General features: G+C 46.4%; 1 protein-coding gene across 1 annotated transcript; it reads right to left on the reverse strand.

Annotated features, from left to right (window-relative positions):
• Positions 1–8,733: 8,733 nt before the first annotated feature.
• Positions 8,734–14,744, reverse strand: LOC131836895 (acyl-coenzyme A thioesterase 6-like). Its single transcript, XM_059182873.1, has 3 exons — positions 14,265–14,744; positions 10,883–11,085; positions 8,734–9,354 (listed from the first exon to the last, which is right to left on the reverse strand). The coding sequence occupies exons 1-3, from the start codon at positions 14,719–14,721 to the stop codon at positions 8,749–8,751; spliced, it is 1,266 nt and encodes a 421-aa protein (XP_059038856.1). The 5' UTR covers positions 14,722–14,744; the 3' UTR covers positions 8,734–8,748.
• Positions 14,745–16,448: the final 1,704 nt, after the last annotated feature.

Here is a 16,448-nt window from a genome sequence, read left to right on the forward strand (position 1 = left end):
ATGTGGAAGAAAAAACCACTAAACTGAAAGTACTGAGAACTTTTAACATCTTCTAATTCCACACATATTTTTTAAGAATTCTTTCTTTCATTCTTTCTTTGACAGAGAGAGAGAGAGCACAAGTAGGCAGAGAGGCAGACAGAGGGAGAGGGGGAAGCAGGCTCCCTGCTTCCAGGACCTAGAGACCATGACCTGAGCCAAAGGCAGAGGCCCAACCCACTGAGCCACCCACATGCTCCTCCACATGCATTTTTAAAGTTTAAAATTAAATCACAGAACTTCAGTTAAAATTATTTTAATAAATTACACTCATCCATAAATTGCAATTAAAGCTTTAATGAGGGGTGGTGGAAAGTAGAAGGGATGAACCCAGTTTTTATCTCAAATAATTGCATTGTCTACTTGTGTCATTATCAGCTCGGGAGGAGAACCAGAATGTGCCTATTTTTTTTTTTTTTAAGATTTTATTTATTTTTCAGAGAGAGAGAGGGAGCGAGAGGGAGCACAGGCAGACAGAATGGCAGGCAGAGACAGAGGGAGAAGCAGGCTCCCCGCCGAGCAAGGAGCCCGATGTGGGACTCGATCCCAGGACGCTGGGATCATGACCGGAGCCGAAGGCAGCTGCCCAACCAACTGAGCCACCCAGGCGTCCCAAGAATGTGCCTATTTTTAAATATGTTTTTGAAGCAAAGTGTGAAGGAAAGTTTTTTAAAGTACAAACACAGAGATAGAGGAACTGTAAAGACTCAGTGTTTCTCAGAAATTGCTCAGCAGTTTTAAAGCAAGTATTTTAGGATGCCTAACTTTCTTTAAAGATCCTAGAACAGGTGGCAACTAGAAAAAAAAATCAAAACCTGATTAACAATAGAAAGGATTCTATGACTTCAGTCCTACCACAAATGAGTCTCTGAGTCATCTTGTTAGAGTTCACTCCAGCCTCTATTATGAGAAAGTTATCATGGTCCAGTGGTTCCTCATCATTAAACCAGGGACCTATATTTATGTATTCACCCCTGTTCAAAAACAGTTTTATAATCTCTGGGACACATAATATCAAACTAATTATCATACATACATTTTTAAGATTTTATTTATTCATTCATGAGAGACAGAGAGAGAGAGAGAGGCAAAGGGAGAAGCAGGCTCCCCACGGAGCAGGGAGCCCGATGTAGGACTCGATCCCAGGACCCGGGGATCATGACCTGAGCCGAAGGCAGATGCCCAAACATCTGAGCCACCCAGGTGCCCCATACACCAGTTTTTAAAAACCTGTGGAAGTACAGGTAACAAGGAGGGTAGGTGGGAACTGTGGGTAAATGACAGATTGGAAACTGGTTTTCACTTAGCAATTACCTTGAGCTCAAGATCAAATGAACCAAAATTGGAGAAACTTGGATATTAGCCAAAGTTACAGGTTCTGATGAACTTGAAGCAAGTATTCTTACTTCTTTTAAAAGCTTGCAGATGCCCCTGAGAAGTCTATAGATTTCAGTCACCACTTGCTAAAAATATTCAATCTAGCCCTTAATTCGTTCTGCACATACTCTAAACTTAAACGTCTAGCTGGTTAGACTTTACCCGAGATGCAAGTGCAAAAATTCCAAGATCTGGGCGCCTGGGTGGCTCAGTGGGTTAAGCCGCTGCCTTCCGCTCAGGTCATGATCTCGGGGTCCTGGGATCAAGCCCCGCACCCGGCTCTCTGCTCAGCAGGGAGCCTGCTTCCCTCTCTCTCTCTCTCTGCCTGCCTCTCCGTCTACTTGTGATTTCTGTCAAATAAATAAATAAAATCTTAAAAAAAAAATTCTGGGGCTCCTGGGTGGCTCAGTGGGTTAAGCCACTGCCTTCGGCTCAGGTCATGATCTCAGGGTCCTGGGATCGAGTCCCGCATCAGGCTCTCTGCTCAGCACGGAGCCTGCTTCCCTCTCTCTCTCTCTGCCTGCCTCTGTGTACTGTGATCTCTCTCTGTCAAATAAATAAATAAAATCTTAAAAAAAAAAATTCTAAGATCTTCTTCCAAGACTCAATCTGAGCAATAACATGAGCTTTGAGCTGTCCACCTCCCAGAACAGGCACTCCCAACACGGGATCCAGGGATACAGAGAAAAGGGGGCTATGAGGGGGATCTATTCTATGGCCAGCGTTAGGGTAGCTTAAAAGACTGAAATTTGTCTTTCCGTCCCCTGTGAGGTGCTTCGCAGCTATGCCTGCATAAACAGAACTCTTCCAATGCCTGTCATCCTCACCGACTATGAAAAGGAAATGGGCACTGGCTTCTTCAAGGGGGATGTGGCTTGCCCGGTAGGCTGGATCTAAGGGGTCCTCCAGTGCTTCTTTAACATCGTAAACCCCTGAACCCATAGCAGAGATTTTATCTCGGTTAGGTTAAAAGGCAGTCCTGGGGCGCCTGGGTGGCTCAGTGGGTTAAAGCCTCTGCCTTCGGCTCAGGTCATGATCCCAGGGTCCTGGGATTGAGCCCCACATCCGGCTCTCTGCTCAGGGGGGAGCCTGCTTCCCCCTCTCTCTCTCTGCCTGCCTCTCTGCCTACTTGTGATGTCTGTCTGTCAAATAAATAAATAAAATCTTAAAAAAAAAAAAAAAAAAGGGCAGTCCTGGCAGGATGCATCTACCACATGAAAGGGAAGTAGTTGTGTTAGAGATGCAGCCATTGATGCTTACAAGGGCACCTATATTTGGGAGAAAGCTAGCCATGGAAAATGCCAGCTCAGCCCCTTTGCCAGAACCGATCACGCCAACGTTTGGCCCTTTAACCTGGAGATTGAAGAAAAAGAAGACAGACAAGGACAGAGACAGAGACACAGAGAGAAAGCATGACTGTTAATGGCGTTGCAAAGCCCTAGATAAAACCATTTATGTACGTATCAGATAGCTTATTTATTCATTTATTTATCCATTCAGTAATTCATTCAACAGATATTTGTTATAGATGTTTTCCAGCCCATTAGTACCACTTTTCTTTATTCACGCTCTCCTGGCCCTAAGAAGTTAATTTTAAATACGGTTCTCTCTGCAATCCCGCTCACCTTCGGTTGACTTTGCACAAATTTAGCTGCCTCCTCAAAGTAATATAAATTTAAGTCCTTCATGATTGGAGGTAGATCTTCATAGCCATAAAATGGCAAAGCCAGAGTAGAAAAACCTCGACAAGCCAGGAGACTAGCTCAAGATTCATTTAATCCTCCATCACCAAACATATCAATCACACCAGGAAAAGGACCATCTCCTATAAACCAGGAAAGACAATTAATCTGGGATTAGGTGACAGGACATTTAATGAACTATGATACCTGGCTAAACTTTTCTGAAGCAAATTCTAATTGCATAATTTATATTTTTAAATATTTTTACTATTTTTTAACTTTAAAAATTGTTTAAGGATTTTTTTCTGTTTTAAAGTATTTACCTATTGGCCTTGGGGGGGGAAATCTGTTTTGGCTTAAATAGTTTATTGTTGTGGTTGAAATAGATACCTATAAATTTTGAAGCTATAAATGTAAGAATGTTTTTATCTTTTTTTCCTATGAGAAAATCACTTGGAAATGGAAAAAAATATGGAAATTTGCACCAAAGATATGGAAAATGTTTTGGTTTGAAGTGTGAATCCTGATTAATCTAAGCAAATAGTTCTGGCAGTCTTGAGTTGTGACAGTATAATACCTCATTGAAAAAAAGTCCAACTGCAAAAGGCCCTTTGAGTTCTCAATGAGCTTAAGATACAGTCACCAAAATCCCTAATAAACACAGTTTTGCTATTTTAAAGGTCTATTGATGGTGTAATATAAAATGAACAGTATGTGTGACATTGGTGCCAAAGGCAGGCTGTCCCTAGGTTAACCACATTGGTACATAAAGATTATTTTTAATTCGAAGGAGCTCAGGGGAGTTGCCCTCAGAAAATGCCACTTTGGCATGGGGGTTATCTTGAGCTGAAGGCAATTGAGACCCTGCAGGCTCAACAGAAACTTTTGCCCTCCCTTAGAGACATGGAAAAATCTAAGTGAGGGGTATTTCCCAGAATGAGGTTTACTACCAGAGATAAATTTTATCTGAGTGCCATCCATATGGCAGGGCAAAAATCTAATTTCCAGGGGCACCTGGGTGGCTCAGTTGGTTAAGCATCTGTCTTCAGCTAGGGTCATGATCCCAGGGTCCTGGGATCTAGCCCAGCTTCAGACTCCCTGCTCAGCAGGAAGCCTGCTTCTTCCTCTCCCACTCCCCCTGCTTGTGTTCCCTCTCTCGCTGTCTCTCTCTCTCTCTCTCTTGCTGGGTCAAATAAATAAATAAAATCTTAAAAAAAAAATCTAATTTCCAAACATCTGGTCTTCTTATTGCTCTGTGAGCTGCACTCCTTTCCTTCAAAGTCCTAGACCCCAAACCTTTTCTCCTTAGTTCAGGATGACATATATACTTCGTTTTGCCTGACTGTCTTTGGAATTTCCATGTCTGTGTGGATTCCCCGTATATAAAAAACTAAGTTTCATTTTCTTCTATTAATCTGTCTCATGTCAATTTGATTCTTAATCCAGCTAGAAGGACTTTGAAGGGAACAGTAAATTCTTGCTCCCTCATAGTGGAAAGAGAGTCAAGTGTCAAACTATTTCCTTCTGATGTTGAAGTCATTTTTCGTTCAACATTCCTGTGGTAGATTACGTTATTTATTCACCATTCCAAGAGAAGAATGTCTCAGCCAATTCCCTCCTAGTATTTTTCAGATATATTCTTCCGTGTTATTCCAATAAAAGTCCCAGATAAATCTAAAAAAGGGATTGAGAGGCAAGAACATTAGAATATAAACCAAACTAAGAGATCTAAAATTGCAGTGCCAAAGGTCACTCTAAATTTTCAAATCTAGGAAGAAATTAAGGCACACCTAGTCACCAAAGTGAAAGCCAGAGTGTATATGTTTAGATAGCGGTTTTTACAGTATAGTCTTCTTAACATTCAGATACCTTGACATATCTTGGTCTGCTCTTTTTAAAATTAGATAAACCTCAAGAATCTCTGGATTCAAGATTACTTTCAGAAAGCCTAAAGCAAACCATGAAAAAGACATAACGCATAGGTCCTCAATCATTCCGGCAATAGATTTTTCCAACCACAGGTTTACATTAAAATAACTGAGAATTTGTTAATTTTGCTTCCATTCAGCAATTTGATCCTCAGTATGTAAACTTGCTACCTTTTAGACTCTTAAAAAAAAAAAAAAAAGGAGGGGAGCCTGGGTGCCTCTGTCATTAAGTGGCTGCCTTCAGTTCCAGTCATGATCCCCGGGTCTTGGGATGGAACCCGCTTGGGGCTCCCTACTCAGCGGGGAGCCTGCTTCCTCCTCTCTCTCTGCCTGTCTCTCTGCCTACTTGGGATCTCTGTCTGTCAAATAAATAAATTAAATATTAAAAAAAAGAAAGTGTCATCTGTATCCTAACGTAAAAACAGTATATTAAAAAAGTGAACAATGCATGTAATAGGATTTCAGTTACGTTGGAGCTTGAACCGATACCAGTGAAAGATCTGGATCCACTATTCTCGTCATTTTTACAAGGAATAACTGGAAAAATCAAATGAACACAAAGCTCCGCCTACTACAGAGGTAAACCAAATACTTCAGGCTAGAAACTGTACCGCAGCGTTGTGCTTACTGTAGCAGAGATGCTCGCAAGGAATAGCGCGGGCAGCACTAGGAGCTTAAAGGGGGCGGCAGCTGGCAGAACAGAGGTTCCCGAGCAGATTAAATTTAAATCCCAATCACCATTTGGGAGAGTGACTGTCCCACCTGAGTCTAGGGAGACAGAATCAAGGAATTAAGGCGCGCGTTTTGATTTTTTGGAGATAAACTAGCCAGCAAAGCAAGTCAGCTTTCCTAAATCGATTTCCCAAATCCATGCGCAGCCCTCTGCCGAAAAGACCTCACGCACCCGCGGGCAGCAAGAAGAGGCCCCGCAGGCGGCCGGCCTGCAGCCGAGCACGGCGCAGCTCGGGGCTGGAGAACCAGCGCTGCACCTGAGCGGAGGCCAGCGCCGGGCCCAGCGACACCGCCGGCTGCCGCGGCGCGCGGTGGACCGTCACCTCCACGTTGAGCGGGCTTCTCACCACGCCCCTCGGCACCTGGTTGAAGCAGGGGTCCTCGCAGCCGACCCGCGAGAGGCTCCACAGGAGCCCCATGGGCTCCACGCCCGTGAAGTCGCCGCCCACAGCCGGGGCCCTGGCCCGGTCCAAGCCCCCGCGGCCGTCCGCCTCGTAGTGCGCCAGCGAATGGAAGGGGCGGCCTCGGAAGCTGACGGCCGACGGCCGCAGGGTCGCCCGCTCCCTCGGGCCCAAGCCTTCCACTTGAATGTGCAGGAGCTCGTCGGCCAGCCCAGTCTTAGGCGTGACGGTCAGGGCCGCGGACTTCTGGGAGTGAAGGGTCGATGTGGACATCGACCTCCGGGGCAGGAGGGGGATCCTGGGGGTTCCGAGCACCGCCTGGGCAGCCCTCCACATGACCCCGAGATCCTCGCGGCTTTGGTTCGGACGCGAGACCCGCAGCCGAGCAGCGGCAGGAGGGAGAGTCAGTGGTCTCCAGGCGCCGCTGGCCGGAGCGGGGCGGGGCAGAGCGGGGCGCGGCAGCCCGGGGGTGGGGGCGGGGCAGCCCGCGCGGCACGAGCTGGGCGGGGCCAGGCCGGGCGGGGCCCAGTGCGACGACCGCTTTTCCGGAGGGCGGGAGGGCCCTTGACGGGTCCCTGGGGCGCCGCTCAGCAAAATGCTGCAAGAAGAAGCGACTTAGGAGGACCCGGGGTCGGTCATGCTGTTGGAGTCCTCGTCGTGGGACGGCTTAAAAGAGGCAGGAGCTCCTCCCCAACCTACTTCTCCACGTAGCCAGGGAGAGAAGCTACTGATCTGACAGAATGCTGGCCGGTCTTTTCTTGAAAGTCCCTCCCTGGCCACCAGGGGTCACAATTCCCTAAACCTGGTTGAAGGAGGCCAAATTCCTTCCTTGAACCTTTTTTTGCTTGGGATTAAGAGAGACTGCCAAGGGGCGCCGGGGTGGCTCAGTGAGTTAAGCTGCTGCCTTTGGCTCGGGTCATGATCTCAGGGTCCTGGAATCGAGTCCCGAGTCGGGCTCTCTGCTCAGCAGGGAGCCTGCTTCCTCCTCTCTCTCTGCCTGCCTCTCTGCCTACTTGTAATCTCTCTCTGTGAAATAAATAAATAAATCTTAAAAAAAAAAAAAGAAAGAAAGAAAGACTGCCAAGATTAAAGCTTAAACGTGTAGATGAGGCAGCGCTACAGATGTATATCCTATGGAAATAATCGTTATTGTCTTGGGGCCTGGCCCAAGTATTAAAAATGTGGTTTTTTATGCAGAAAAAAATTACATCGTGAGTGTCCTTGTTTTCAAGGAAAAGCCCCAGGGCTCACAAAATAAAACCATATTTTTCACATTCAAACAAATATATGCATGTACATGCATATAAAATGGTTCTGGAAGGATATACTCCAAGTTGATAACTGTAATGAGCCCTGCGAGAAGCCTGGAACTGGGTAATAAGTTAAGAGGGTTAAATTTAATCTGACTGTCATGTCCAACCTCAGAATGCAAGAACAAGTCCAAAGTGGAATCCAGCACCTCTGAGAATCTCAGAGTTGGAAGACACCCAAAAGGCCCTTATGCCCTCTCTCTTTTAAGTTGGAATCCCCACTTAGATTTTGTAGGATCCATTACTTTTCCCTCCTGAAATTTAACTGTTAGGTGTTTTGTTTTTTTTTTTTAATTTTTTAAAAAAAGATTTTATTTGTCAGAGACAGAGACAGAGAGAGAGCAGCACAAGCAGGGAGAGCAGCAAGCAGAGCCAAAACCAGGCATCCTTTTCAGCAATGAGCCTGATGTGGGACCTGATCCCAGGATCTTGGGAGCATGACCTCAGCCAAAGGCAGAAGCTTAAAGGAAAGAGACACACAGGCGTCCCTAAATGTTATGTTTTTAAAAAGATAAATAGATAAAATTTTTAAAAACTTTTAAATATTTTATTTATTTATTTACTTATTTGACAGAGATCACAAGTAGGCAGAAATGCAGGCAGAGAGAGAGAGAGAGTAGGAAGCAGGCTCCCTGCTGAGCAGACATCCCTATATGCTGGATCCTGGGATCATGACCTGAGCCAAAGGCAGAGGCTTTAACCCATTAGCCACCCCAGCGCCCCAGGGGATACAGAACTCTTAGCAATAAAGACGCTCAGTCTTCAAAACCAGAACACAGGTCAAAGCTAGACCAGCAATTAAGAGTTGGGCAGGTACTTCTCACCTTTCTCCTATTTCAGGTTAGGATTGATCCTATGGATAAGATCAGGGTTAAGCCTATATGGTAGGGAAAGTTCAGGGAGAAAGGGGTGGCAGTGAAGAAAGGAGGGTTCCAAAGTCTGGGAATCCAATAGGACCTGACCAGAAGATAATTATTTTGTTGCCACAAGTTTCCTATGTGCTTTGGAAAACCCCATACATGTTCTATGAATTAATTTTTTAAAGATTTTATTTATTTATTTGACAGACAGAGACACAGCGAGGGAGGGAACACAAGCAGGGGGAGAGGGAGAGGGAGAAGCAGGCTTCCTGCGAAGCAGGGAGCCCAACGTGGGGCTCCATCCCAGGACCCTGGGATCATGACCAGAGCCAAAGGCAGACGCTTAATGACTGAGCCACCCAAGTGCCCCTATGAATTAGATTTTTATTCATAGTATCTGGCCTACTATTACTACAATGTTATATTTTGCTGGACTGGGCAGATTCTTCACCACTGAGATGTTTACGGAAAAAAGTTTGAATTTGCTGCCAGGCATCTACCTGTGCCCTTGACTGAGCCTTTGGCTCACCTCCATGGACTATTGCTTTGCCTAACACTCTATGTACAGAAGCTCTGCAAGGAGGAAAGTAAGGGGGATCAATACAATGACCAGTTCCTGGGTAGCAGATTATCTGGGGCCTGTCTTTCCCATGGGCTTGTAACCGTTCAGAGGCTATCTGAGCATAGACGGGACTCTTCCAGTTTTGATCATCCATGCCAACAATGAACAGGAAGGGCCCCTGGGCCCTTTCCACTGGAATAATACTTGGGTGATTGGGTTCCTCCAGTGGGTTGTCCCAAACATCCACAAAATGCAAAAGTCCCGACTCAGTAATTGTACATCTTCCTGGGTCACTGCCAAGACTGGGAATAATCATATCCTTGTAATGCAGAGAAGCTATTGTGTTGGCCACACAGGAATTGATAAGGACCGTGGCTGTGATGCCCTTCAAGAAAGAGGCCATTGAGAGACACAGGTCACCTCCTTTGGAGAAGCCAAGAAGCCCAACATTCGGGCCTTTCACCTGAAGAAAAGAAACAGAACAAGCCCCAAATTTGTAACTGGAGGACATAAATGGTGATTTTTATATTCTCCTGGTAGCTTTCTTAAGTGTCATTCACTTTCCTTCCTTATGCAGCAACCCACAAAGCTCAACTGTGTCTTGTAGAAGCAAATCAATTGATTTCCTAGTACGCAGGCCTTCCACTAATATTCATGGCGACTGGGTCAAGAGTACACACGGAGACCCATACACCCCATATCTAAGTGTTTAAAAGTTACAAATCAAATCAACAAACTCTTCAAATACATTTTTGGCTCCCACCTTCATAAATATACCTCCATAATGGAAAGTCTGAAAGCTTGGGAGTCCTTGAAATTCTGTACTGGGATGTGGCCTGGCGGAGAGCCAGTCCAGTCCTCCATCCCTGGCCCACCTTCCTTCTTTTCCTGCGCCTAGGTCCATCATGCACCTTGAGAGGCCTCTCACACATGTATGTGGACACCCCAGCCTACATGTTTAAGGCCTAGGTGTGTTCACATTGATAGCTCAGAGAAGAGACATAGGGCCTGGAAGCAGGATCAGTGCTATTTGGCAAAGAATTCTGGGGCTCCAGACCACAATGGCATGGGGTGTGTGTGTATGTGTGTAAGGGACACAAATTCCAGGTGGATACATTGCCTGGGTGCTTGGGACTCCTCACCCTGTGGGTAGGGATGCATCCCAAAGGAAGGCCAGAGTGTGGCCATCTGAAACAAAAGGCCCAGGACAGAAGCCCCTCTTGCCTACGCCTCAGGGCAGAACTGATGGTGTATACTGGTCTCTTCTTCCCTAGGGCCTTATCTCCTCTAATAAACCAATAATCACAGTTCAAGATCATCTAGGTTTTAGCAACTCTGCTAAGAGACCATTCCCTGGATTCTGGCGGAGTTAGAGTACCCTACAGAGCTGACAGAACATTTTATTACTTAACAGTAGAAGATTTGGGTTTAAGTGTATATAGTTGAAGAGTATGTATTCCATTTACAATCATACCAAAATGTTTTGATTATTTTTTCCAGTCTCAGATAAAACTCTCTCTCTAAAAACATAATACCATCATCACACTTAACAAAATTAATGATTCCTTAATATCATCAAATATACTCCCTTTTCAAATGTCCTAAAATGTCTCTTAATAGTCAAATGTTTTCTGCTATACATTTAGAATAGCCTTATACATGAAAAAAGCTGAATCTCAGAGAAAGCAGTTGCCTTATTCAGGATTATAAGGCCATGTGGTGGTAGATGGAGTATCAGAATGTAAGGTTACTAACATTGTAGTAGAGCCCTTTGAATTATGGTCAAGAATTAAAGGGAAATAAACAGTTGAGTCATAAGAGATTGGAAAAAGATGGGTAGAAACGAAAAGAATAATCCTAGTAACTTTTGAAGGAACTTTGGTGTCTCACGACATCTTTCTATGTCCCTGTGTCCTGGTAGGGTTTTTGAATCCAGTCCTGTGTCTGCTCTACTCCCTCTCCTCTGCATCCAGGCAAGCAGCAGAACCCACCTGGGGATGCTGCAGCATGAAGTTCACAGCTTCTTCAAAGTACTCCAGGTGCAAAGCTTCCAAATTCTCAGGGAGGTCTTCAAATCTGAAGTAAGCCAAAGCAAGCACAGCGAAACCATGTCCAGCCAGGAGGCTGGCCCTATATTCACAAAGGCCACCACCAGTTCCGAACAGATCGATGATCCCAGGGAAGGGTCCTGCACCTAGAAAGCACCACAAATCGTAAGGAGCTTTAGACTCTCAAAAGACTGAGTTTCAGACTTTGGCAGCCAGCAAAGAGAAGTTTCTGAAGCAGGTAAGGTTCAGGGTGGGGGAGTGGGTGGGAAAAGGACCCTTTTTAAAATTTTGCTTTATTTTTTTCTTTTAGTAACCTTCAGGGAGAAAGGAAGGGGAACACAGTGTTTTATTTCCTCCAGAATTTTTCACATATTATTTTTTTTAAGATTTTATTTATTTGAAATACAGCGATTACAAGCAGGCAGAGGCAGGCAGGGGCGGGGTGGGGGGCTGGGGGGGAAGCAGGCTTCCTGTTAAGCTGGGAGCCTGATGCGGTGCTCAGTCCCAGAACCTTGGAATATGACCTGAGCAGAAGGCAGAGGCTTTAACCCACTGAGCCAACCAGGCACTCCGTCGCATATTTTCTTATGTAGATATACCAAATTAGAAATAGCATATGCTGAAATGTAGATTTCCCACAATATTTTTTGAAAAAAAGAAATCTATTTGAGAATTACTGGAGAGCTGTAAAATGCTTTACAAACGTAAGAGTTTATTAGATATACTCCCCATGTTCTTGCACTCTCCAGTCCAGCCTTAGATAAAACCATCCCTAAATGTGCTGTTCTTTTTGGCTCTTGAAAGTGGTACAAACTATTGTCCTCCCCTGTTTAGTTTATATGACCTGGCTGACCCCTCAGTTTCCAAACCTACATTTAGATCTCCTTTCCCAGAAGGCAGAAGTAGACGTCCTAGGTCTCCCTCCAGGCTGAGTTGAGTGAATAGCATTTTTTTTTTTCCAGATAGTATTTTATATGTTCCCACTAGCACCCTGGGCCTTTACTTTCTCTATCACAGCACTTGCCACATCTGCAAGTGCAAGTATAGTCACATGGCTCCTTTATGAGGCTCTAAGTACAGTGAGGACCGTGTCTGACTTTGATATCTATTCCGCCCCAGTATGTAGCATGTCCTTGACTTAATACATATTTGTTAAATGATTGAATTCTTCTACATTATTTACAAAAGCCTTTTTATTAAAAGATTTTATTTATTCCTTTGACAGAGAGAGACCCAAGAGAGGAAACACAAGCATGGGGAGTGGGAGAGGGAGAAGCAGGCTTCCCACTGAGCAGGGAGCCCAATGCGGGTTGATCCCAACACCCTGGGATCATGACCTGAGCTGAAGGCAGAGGCTTAACTGACTGAGCCACCAAGGCGCCCCTACAAAAGATTTTGAGACAGAGAACAATTTTTAATGGACCACATAGTAGACATTGAAATAGTTAATGGAAGATTGACTTCACTGGAATATCAGATGTCCTGATGGGTGGTGAAAGGTTTTTGGGTGGAGATTCTCTTTAATTCTTTTTTAAGCTTTTCTTTATTTCAGAGAGTAAGTGAGGACTCATTCAAGGGAACAGGGGAAGGGGCAGAGTGAGAGGGAAAGATTCTCAAGCAGGTGTCTTGAGATCATGACCTGAGGTTATGACCTGAGCTGAAATCAGAGCTGGTCACTTAACTAAAGGAACCACCAGGAGCCCTGGGGGAGATTCTTTTTTTATTTTAAGATCCATTTATTTATTTATTTATTTATTTATTTATTTATTTATTTATTTTACAGAGAGAGAGAAATCACAAGTAGGCTGGGGGGGGGGTGCGGTGAGGAAGCAGGCTCCCCGCTGAGCAGAGAGCCCTACATGGGGCTCCATCCCAGGACCATGAGATCATGACCTGAACCTAAGGCAGAGTCTTAACCCACTGAGCCATCCAGGCCCACCCCCAGAGGGCGATTGATATTGAATCAGTTGGTGCAATTTATTGAGCTCCTACTGTATCTCTGGGCAAACCTCTAGGAATATGCACATAGAGAGTTGTGTTAAATCTTACTGCAGTGGCAGGAGTTCACAGTTGAGTGTGCAGCCTCTAGTTAAGGTTGTGAATTGCTGATGCGCTGTAAGAATAAAGCAGGGCCTCCTGTTTTGGAGAATGACGGAATTGTTTACGGATTCTGTGAGATGGGGCAACTCCAGCATTTCTATATAGGAGGCGTTTCAGTCGGGAATCTGATTCTAAGAGTTGGGTCAGGGGTCTTGTTTCCACGCTCATTTTACGTAGTAAGCGCCTTTTACTTAAACTAGGGTTTCTCAACCCCAGCACTACAGACATTTTGAGCATGAATTTTCTTTGTTGTATGGACTGCCCTGTGCACTGTGAATGTTTAATAACATCTCTGGCCCCTATCCACTAGAAACCAGTAACATCCCCTTCCACCCCTTCCGTTGTGACAAAAATGTCTCCAGATACTGCCAAATGCCCCTGGGGGTGGGGAAAAGGCATCCCACATGATACTCACGGACAGGGATGCCTGCCTGGCTTAGTCATTAAGCATGTATCTTCAGTTCAGGTCATGATCCCAGAGTCCTGGGGATCAACCCCTGCATCAGGCTCCCTGCTCAGCTTGGAGCCTGCTTCTCACTAACCCTCTGCCGGCTGCTGCCCCTGTTTGTGCACTCTGTCAAATAATAAAATAAATTTTTTTAAGTTTTTAAGAATCACTGACAGGTGCTTGGGAGGCTCAGTCGGTTAAGGGTCCTGGGATTGGCTCCCACATCTTTGGGAACCCTTGCCCAGCATAGTCCTCTTCTCCCTCTGCCACTCCCTGCTGTTTCTGTGCACTGTCTCTCTCTCTCTGTCAAATAAATAAATAAAATCTTAAAAAAAAAAAAATCACTGACAGACTGTTCATAATGGGAGAAGGTGGCCATCGGTTTGTTTTTTTAGGATTGGGGAGCGCCACCTCTACCTGTGGCGTTTAGCTTCCTTGGAAAGAGGCCAAGATAACTCTCTATAAGTCATTACCTAATACTAGTATCTGAACACAACCGCCTGCTGGCACTTGAAATATGCACTTTCTGAGCATGTTGAATGCACATTTTAGCGTACAGCTAAGGAGTGGCAGTGACTCTAGGAAGTGCCATGAAACTTAAAGAGGAAAAAAAAAAAAAAACCTATCCAGAAACCATGATAGACTCTGGAGTGTGCAGACGAGTTTAGGAAAATTCCACAATCATGTGGTTCCCCGGGCCAGCTAAGTGGCCGCCCTGGGTCCCGGGACTCCCCCCACCCCGGTTCTCCAGAACAGCCTGGGACTCGGGGCGCTCACCTGGGGGCAGGAAGAGCGTGGCGCGCAACCCGCCCGCGCGCACCGGCTCCCGCCGCACGCCCGGCCGCAGGAACTCGCGCTCGTGCACCGCCCGGCCCAGGACACGACCCGCGTCGGGCTCGTGGCCGTCGAGCACCTCCAGCTCCACGGCGAAGGGCGTCTGCACGTCCCGCTTCACGAGCCGCACCAGGGGCTTCTCGGGCTCCAGGGCCCAGAGCAGCCCCATGGGCTCGAGCCCCACGAAGCTGCCGCCCAGCGCGGGCGCGCGCTCCAGGTCCAGGAGGCCGCCGGCGTCGGCTTCGTACCGCGCGTGGGCCCGGAAGAGCGCGCCCTTCTCGTCGCGCAGGGACGCGCGCAGCGTGACGGGCTGTCGCGGGGCCAGGCCGTGCACGGCGATGCGCACGGGCTCGTCCCAGCTGCAGCGGCCCGCGGGCTCCAGGCTCCAGGTCGCAGGCATCCTGATTTCTGCTGAACTGAGGATTGCAGGCTTCCCCGTCACGTGTTTATCCAGGCTTCTCTCCACCTCCCTGGGAAGCAGTAATAGTTGGAACCTTTGCGCATCGCATGTTGGACGCACGTGGGACACCCTCAGCCGCTATGTGAGGTCTCCTAGTATTTGTGCAAATCCACTAGTGTCTGGTCGGAAGAAAGTAGCTGCTAAATTAGGAGTTCATTATTGATTCTGCAGTCCGGCGCAGTAAGTGTGGAATAGAGGCACAAAGAAGGCTGAGCTGAGGGAAACGATGGCAGGTCCAAGAATCTGGAGCTGTAGAAAGCATCCCCCGTGACTGTAATTCAGATGGCAGTGGAGAAACAGCCTGCTCCTTCCTTTGCCTCAGTCCTTTACGGAGCCTTTCCCCCAGAGTCAAGAGTACCAAGGGTGCTTCCAGAGCAGGTAGATGTTGATGGAGTGAGATTTACCTGAATTCCAGTCTGATCCGGCTCCTTAATATCCTGCTGATCCTTATTTAGCAAGATGTGTAATTAAGGCTCTGAATTCAGCCTCTTTGTCTGTAAAAGGCATATTGTGATGAATATGTGGGCTACCCTATTAGAAACACTGCACGGATCAAATTGTATAGCAAGTGCTCAGTAAGAGATTTGCTTTTCTTGAGATCTGTTTATTTAGAGAGAGCACTCGGGCATAACAGGGGAAGGGGCAGGCAGAGGGAGAGGGAGTAGCATGCTTCTTGGGGAGATGTGAGGCTTGATCCCAGAACTTTGGGATCAGGACCCCAGCTGAAGGCAGACCCTTAACTGACTGAGTCACCCATGTGCCCCTGGAGTTTTACTTTTTAATTCACAGATCTGGTCACTGACAGTCTCCGTGTTGTTGAGTTGTGTCAGAGTTCTGGCAGGAAACAAGTGGCACTTCCCAACTGCATAATTTGTGGAGAGTTTCATAAGAGGACTATTTCCAGAGTCATTGGCAAGGTTAAAACACAAACAAGGTTGGGTACAGAACCTTGGGCCCAGAAGGCTCAAGGGCAGAGGGTTGCCTGGCAGGATGGGGTAGCCAAGGTGGTGGGAGGAAGGCAATCCAAGGTGAATTAGGAGGAGTAGGGAGAGAATGAATACCTTGACCTCACTCTTCTCTCGCCCTTCACGTTTGTTTGTTTTTTAATTAAGATTTTATTTATTTATTTGACAGACAGAGATCACAAGTAGGCAGAAAGAGAGACAAGAGATGGAGAAGCAGGCTCTGAAGCCAGGGAAGCAGGCTCCTTGCTGAGCAGAGAGCTGCACCTGATTTGGGGCTTGATCCCAGGACCCTGGGATCATGATCCGGGCTGAAACAGAAGCTTTAACCCACTGAGCCACCCAGGTGCCCCTCCCCCTTCACATTTTTGCCAGTGCCTTTCATTAGCTAAACCCAACCATTCAGCTCAGCCTACTGGTTGGAGCGCACAGAAGATGCCCAGGGATTGGAAGCTCAACACATAGTTATAAACTGAACAAAAAGAAGCCAGACTAGATCCCAGATCTCAGAGTGCAGTGAGTTTCCAGCTCTCTACCCCTAAAGTAGCTTCTGTGGAGTATTTTAAATACCTGTTGTTTAAAGTATTACAGGCTGTGGCCCCTGGGTGGCTCAGTTGGTTAAACATCTGCCTTCGTCTCCTGTCATGATCCTGGTGGTGCTGGGATCAAGCCCCAGGTTGGTCTCTCTGCTCAGCAGGGTGTTTG

The sequence above is a fragment of the Mustela lutreola genome, chromosome 7 (assembly GCF_030435805.1).
Source record: "Mustela lutreola isolate mMusLut2 chromosome 7, mMusLut2.pri, whole genome shotgun sequence".
In the NCBI taxonomy this organism is placed as follows: Eukaryota; Metazoa; Chordata; class Mammalia; order Carnivora; family Mustelidae; genus Mustela; species Mustela lutreola.

What these genes read in the sequence shown, in the direction of transcription:
- LOC131836895 (XM_059182873.1), bottom strand. Translation starts at nt 14,721, where the DNA reads ATGCCTGCGACCTGGAGCCTGGAGCCCGCGGGCCGCTGCAGCTGGGAC. An exon ending in CACGCTCTTCCTGCCCCCAG is followed by an intron (nt 11,086 to 14,264) that starts GTGAGCGCCCCG and finishes GGTGCTTTCTAG; the next exon opens with GTGCAGGACCCTTCCCTGGG. An exon ending in TCATGCTGCAGCATCCCCAG is followed by an intron (nt 9,355 to 10,882) that starts GTGGGTTCTGCT and finishes TCTTTTCTTCAG; the next exon opens with GTGAAAGGCCCGAATGTTGG.